The 6,389-nt window shown below is 38.8% G+C and overlaps 1 protein-coding gene across 1 annotated transcript; it reads right to left on the bottom strand.

Moving 5' to 3' along the window:
- Positions 1 to 5,365, bottom strand: LOC118802038 (claudin-10). The gene is made up of 5 exons (XM_036562488.1): positions 5,032 to 5,365; positions 4,311 to 4,472; positions 4,129 to 4,210; positions 2,035 to 2,142; positions 1 to 309 (listed from the first exon to the last, which is right to left on the bottom strand). Exons 1-5 carry the CDS (start codon positions 5,261 to 5,263, stop codon positions 126 to 128), a joined length of 768 nt encoding a protein of 255 aa, XP_036418381.1. The 5' UTR covers positions 5,264 to 5,365; the 3' UTR covers positions 1 to 125.
- Positions 5,366 to 6,389: the final 1,024 nt, after the last annotated feature.

The following is a 6,389-nucleotide window of genomic DNA, read 5'->3' on the forward strand; positions in this document are numbered from 1 at the left end:
GAGTTTCCAGCTGACCATCATAACTCACACACGAAAAGGCATTTTTTCTTTAAAGATACAGACATGAGTGTCCACAGTTCAAGTCAGAAAATAAGGACTGAAAAGCATACAGTGATGGGAATATCCTAGACATATTCATCCTTGTTGTAGGCTTTACTCAGTTGTTTACTAGGGCTCTCCATCTTCTTGATTTCTTGAATGTCAGGAAGAGGTGAAGGTGTGTGTTCATATTCTGGTTTGCTTGGTCCCACCACGTCAGAAGAGGGCGCTCCATATGCAGAGTACACAAGACTCTCTTGGTCAGTCGGGCTGAAGGGACAGAGATTTTTTTTTATTTTTGTGTACTGCCTGTATTGCATGGTGCTACATAAAACAATAATACCATGTCAATGTTACAATGGAACTGTACTGTAGAAATAAAGGTTCTGTGCAGGTACATTTTTCGTTCATCAAGGTACAAACAATGTAGATGTTCCCTCAAAGGTACAACAGTGGTCCAACTATAAACCTTAAATAAGTTTTTCCAGGTGAAATGTTCATATTTGTACCTTTTTATAACCGAATGTTTTAAAACAGAACAATAAAATAAAAAACCTGTAGATGAGATGGGGTGTGTGGAGTCAGTTCAGTGAATTATGGTACAGTTTGTTCCCTGACTAAAGGTACTGAGATGTACACTTGAGGGTTCCACTCCAGTGACAGTTTCGTAACTTTTTTTTCTGAGAGTATATGTTCCCTGTATATATTTTTGATAACAGCCAAGTTGTGCCAAGGTTTTTTGTTCCCTCACTGAAAATCTAATGGGAAATAGCTTTATGTTTCCCTGTTGCCTTTATGTTCCCATATTTCCTGAACAATAACATAAGAGTAACAGCCACACTGCTGGTGCAAAACCTTTCCAACCTCTCCAAAATGGTAATTTTACAGAAGATAGCAAAATTGTTCTTTACTTTTAATGTAAATCAGTGTAATGACTTTTTTCAAAATATTATTGGAGATAAAAATCATTGGAACCATTTATGTTGGCCCATTCATCATGAAATTTATGCAATGTGAAGGGCAACTGGCTTTTTAAAATTATGTACGAAAAAAGGAAAAACAACAAAATTGGAGGTACAAAGTTTTGTTCCAATATTAATGATATTCTGATGTTGTATGTTCCATAAATAGTACCTGTAATTGGGATTATGTATGCGCTGCTTCCAAACAGATTCCGGTAACACTTTCTATGAATGTCACCTTTGCAAACATCTATAAACACATTCATAACATGTTATAATGCATTCATAAGACATTATAAACATAGCTATAAATATTTATAAAAATGCATTATACATTATAGCCATGTTTATTATGCATTATGAATTGTTAACATAATACATTATAAGTACTGATCATAACAAATTGTAAGAGCTCATAAGTCGTATTTGTCCGCTCTAAGTAAAGTGAAGCGTACTGTACTAAAGCCTCCTCCAGTGTTAAGAGTGAGGCTTCAAGTTGAAGTATTTACTGAAAGATTTACTGAAACACTAAAACTTTCACAGTAAAGCACATTACAGGCTTCAAATGTCAGAGTTTAAACTAGTGCTGCCATCAGTGTTTTACCCAATGTGGGAAAGGTAATGTACACCACCGTTAGCTTGGTATTTGTCTTTACTTTACACTCTCTAAGCTGGGAATGACTTCTTTGGCACTGACATTATAACATGTTATTAACCCTATTTATAATGCATTATATTAAAAATTCATGATGTATAATAAACATGGCTATAAAGTGTAATTCAGTGTAATTCTTTTTTATAAATATTTATAACCACGTTTATAATGCCTTATGAATACATTATAACATGTTATAAATGTGTTTATAGATGCTTACAAATGCGACATTCATAGAAAGTGTTACCCAGATTCCCTTATTGAAACACACCCTAACTGAAAAATTGTGAATATATCTTATTTGGACATTTGAATATTATCCAGTGAAAATGCAAGTAAGCCTCTCACACTTTATGTACAGCATATCAGAAGTTTTACCTTGACTTGCAGCCCTCCTGTCCTGCAAAGATGCTGTAGACGAGCCCCCCAATTAGGAGAAGAGAGGAGCCACCCCATCCAATGAACAGCGCTGCTCCAATCTCAAACCTGCCAAGCCAGCAAAGAGATTATAACCAAAAGAACTGCACAGCTCTGAAATATCTTCAAGTGGTGCTGAATCTCTTGTTGAATTAAGATTATTCTTTTTGAATCAAGTTGAATAAAAAAATACAAAATAATAACTGGCATCAACTGACTTCAATCCAAAATTCCTAATGTTTAAGTGACAATTTACAAAACAATGAAATTTATAGAATTTTGATTTTCTTCTTAAACCTAAAATATTCAGTGCAATTCTTTTCAATTCTACTCATATATGGACTAAAGCATAATTTGATAAACAGCTGTATCTCAGTCAGGTTAAGCAATTTGGCTGCACTTTTTTAATATGATTTATCAGCATGTAACAGAATCAAAGGATGACTGTGTACAGTGCTGTGTCGACGTATTTGCTCCTTTCCCAGTTTCTTCTATTTTTTGCACTTTTGTCACACTTGAATGTTTCAGATCTTCAAACTCTTTTTAATATTAGACAAATATATCACAAGTAAACAAAAAATGTTGTTTTCAATGATTTCATTTATTGAAGGAAAACTGCTGTTCAGTCCTATCTGGTCTTATGTGAAAACAGAAATTGCCCCCTTAGCTACTAAATCAACCAGTTAACCAAATTCAATTGACTATTGGGTTCAATTTCATCATCCAGACATGATCACTGCCAGACCTGCTGAATCTAAACATCACTTAAATAGAATCTGTCTGGCAATGTGAAGCAGCTAGAGGGTCTCAAAAAGCAGCGCAGGATGCCACATTCTAAATACATTCAAAAACAGATGCTAAACAAAGTCTGCCAGTCTGGAAAGGGTTACAAAGCCATTGCTAAGGCTCTGGGACTCAAGTGAACCACAGTGAAAGCCAGTATCCACAAATGGAGAAAACTTGGAACTGTGGTGAACCTTCCCAGCAGAGGCTGGCCAACCAATTTTCACCAAGAAGGCATCGATGACTCACCTAGGGGTCATCAATTAAAAAAACTGCAGACCTGACTTGCCTCAACTAAGGTCAATGTACACGATTCCACAATAAGAAAAACACCGGGCGAAAATGGCAACGATGGGAGAGTTACAAGGGGCAAACCATTGCTACAAGCCAAACGCTCGACTCGCATTTGCCAAAAAACATCATGACTTCCAAGATTTTGGGATAATATTCTGTGGACTGATGAGTCAAAGGTGGAACCTTTTGGAAGTTATGAGTCCCTATACATTTGATGTAAACCACACCACATTCCACCATAAGAACATCATACCAACAGTCAAACATGGTGGTGGTAGTGTGATGGTCTGGGGCCTGCTTTGCTTCTACAGGACCTGGATGTCATATTTGATGGAACAATGAATTCCGCTTTCTAGCAGAAAATCCTGAAGAAGAATATTTGCCCATCAGTTCTTGACCTAAAGCTCAAGTTGTGCAGCAGGACAATGATGTGAAACACACAAGCACGTCCATCTCTGACTCAAACAAAATTAAGGGTTTGGAGTGACCAAGGCCTGACTTGAATCCCATTGAAATCCCGTTAAGCAGGCAGTTCATGCTTGAAAACCCTCCACTGTAGCTGAATTAAAACAATTCTACAAAGAAGAGTGGGCCAAAATTCTCAAACAATGTAAAAGACTCATCACAAGTTATCGCAGGCATTTAATTGCAGTTTTTACTGCCAATGCTGGCACAACCAGTTATTATGTTTAGTTTTTCACATAGGTGATATATGTTTTGAAAAAAAAAACTTTATCTTCAATAAACGGAATGATCATTTAAAAGCGACATTTTGTGTTTACTCATGTTGTCTTTATCTTATATTAAAATTACTTGGATGATCTGAACCATTTATATGTGAAAAATTAGCAAAAATAGAAGAAATCAGATGGGGGCATATTCTTTTTTTTTTTTACAGCGCTGTACACCATATAGGTCAAATGAAATGAAATGAAAATTTAGCTACCAAAGGTCTTGGGAGGAGACAAAGCAGCTTACTTTTGTGTTGGGAAGGTGGGATTCAGGAACTCTGAAATAATTCTATTTCCATACCAGCTGAAAGCAAACATAGCACAAAGACCTGGAGAGGAAAGAGAATCATCCATATCCTGGCACAGCACACAAACATCAGAACTTCGCTCTGGGTATATTTCTCATATATATATATGAGAAATATTTACCTGATGCCAAGTAATTCATTCCTGCAGCAAAGGTAACCCTTGCATTTATGATGTCAGAACCTCCAAGTTTAGTACACTTCATCCCCACCAGGGCCAAAATGTCTCCAAAGAACCCCAGGAGTATGGAGGTGAATATTAGAGCTCGGCAGAAGTGGATGTACACTGTTTAACAGCAGACAATACAAGTGCATGTGAAAATTGATAACCAATATTGATATGTTTGGAGCAGTAGTTTAGCGTGTAACATGAAAGCAGATGATGCAGACAGACAGGCATGATGGATTTGCAAGTGTGGTTAATGGTGCCCTTTACATCCAGGATATAACCAGGATGGTTTTGTTCCAACAACAACAGTATGCTTTTTCACTAATCAGTGAAAATCGAGAAGCAAGAGAGAAAAGGAGAAAAGCGTAGAGGGAAAGAAGTACATTAGATTAGATTTCAACATGTATATTCAGCTGAAAATAAATATGTAAATAAATAGTTTAATCATCATTTAAATAAAATTAGACAAAGGAGAAATTGACAGTGGTGTAGTACACATATTAGCCAGTCTATTCACTCTGTGACGTAGGTCACTTTTCTGAAAAATGTACCTCACAAACATTTCAATCCTAGTTACAGCCCTGTACACACTTGCAGTCAGTTTCTAAAACAGTTATGTTTAGCAAATGCTTGTGAAAGACACTCCACCAAATGAGAGTCAAGTGCACAGTCTTACTCTGCAAAGATAACAAAGATGGAAAGTCCTTGCAGTCAGTCATCCCAGTCGAGTCAGACGTGCAGTCTTTCCAGAGGTTGGAAAACATGTGAGCGCTGGTAATGACTGTAGTACCCACTTCAGAGTAAGTCCAGTATTCTAGCGGCATGGTGGAACAAACCAAGATCCATCCGCAGACGCAGGTCACAAAGCAACCGATTTCCACATACATAACAACTGTTCTGTAATTCATGGCTGTTGTGAAGCAAACACAAGTAACTCCTGTCTTTGAGCAGAATAGAAAATGTGTTGACACTTTTCTCTAGCTGAAGTGCTTGTGTACGGTCATCACACAGCCGTGTCTTCTTCTGCTTTTCCATTGGCTTTGGTTTCAAGGTGAGTACAACAATCAGGTATGTTTATGGTGGACATATTGGCTGTAAACCACCAGCATGACTTCAGTCTAGTGTAGCTGAGCTCATCTTTCTGGTATGTTTCTAGAAGTTTGTGAATTAAGAGAGATTATGTTTTTGGTTAAAATGAACGTGTTGTGTTTATACTTTTGCTGAAATGAAGAAGAAAGTGTCATAAAAGGCTGACATTTTAAATAAATAATGAATGATTAATTTTTCCTTTATTAATTTATAATTAGCCCTTCCTGGATCGGGGCCTTGCTGTGGCGGAAGGGCTTGTGTGGTCTAGGGTTCTTCAGAGCTAAGTTGTCTGGAGCAATATGCTCCTGGTAGGGTCTTCCAAGATGAACAGGTCTGGAGTGAAGACCCAGACTAACTTGATCCAAAAATCCCCCATGACTAAAGGATGCAGGAAATCGTGTACCCTGCCCGGGAGATGGGTTACTGGGACCTACCCCTGGAGCCAGGCCTAGGGGTAGTGGTCCTCGGGGAGCACCTGGTGGCCGGGCAGCCCACGTAAATCGGCCGTGCTCAGCCTGAAAAGGCAATGTGAGGGGGTCCATGTGGGCCCACCACCCGCAAGGTCCAGCATGGGGGAGGGTCGCCTCAATGCGAATAAAAATTGCAGGCAGGAAACTCTGACTGTTGTGTGTGTTCTTAAGCACCAAAGAACAGTTCTGAACAATCGGCCTTCTTGGAGCGAGTGGGCGGGGTTCTGGAAAGGTGAAGAAAGGTGCTGAACTGTCAACCGATCACCATCTGGTGGTCAGTTGGACCAGATGGCAGGAAAGACTGATGGTCAGACCCGATGGGCCCAAGCAAATAGTGTGGGTGTGCTGGGAACGACTATCAGAGGCCCCTGTTCGGAATGATTTTAACTCCCACCTCCGGGAGAGCTTTTCTCATGTTCCAGAGAAGGTAGGGGACATGGAGTCTGAATGGAGCCTGTTCAAGACCTCCATCGTG

This window comes from Colossoma macropomum, unplaced genomic scaffold (assembly GCF_904425465.1).
Source record: "Colossoma macropomum unplaced genomic scaffold, Colossoma_macropomum, whole genome shotgun sequence".
Taxonomy (NCBI): Eukaryota; Metazoa; Chordata; class Actinopteri; order Characiformes; family Serrasalmidae; genus Colossoma; species Colossoma macropomum.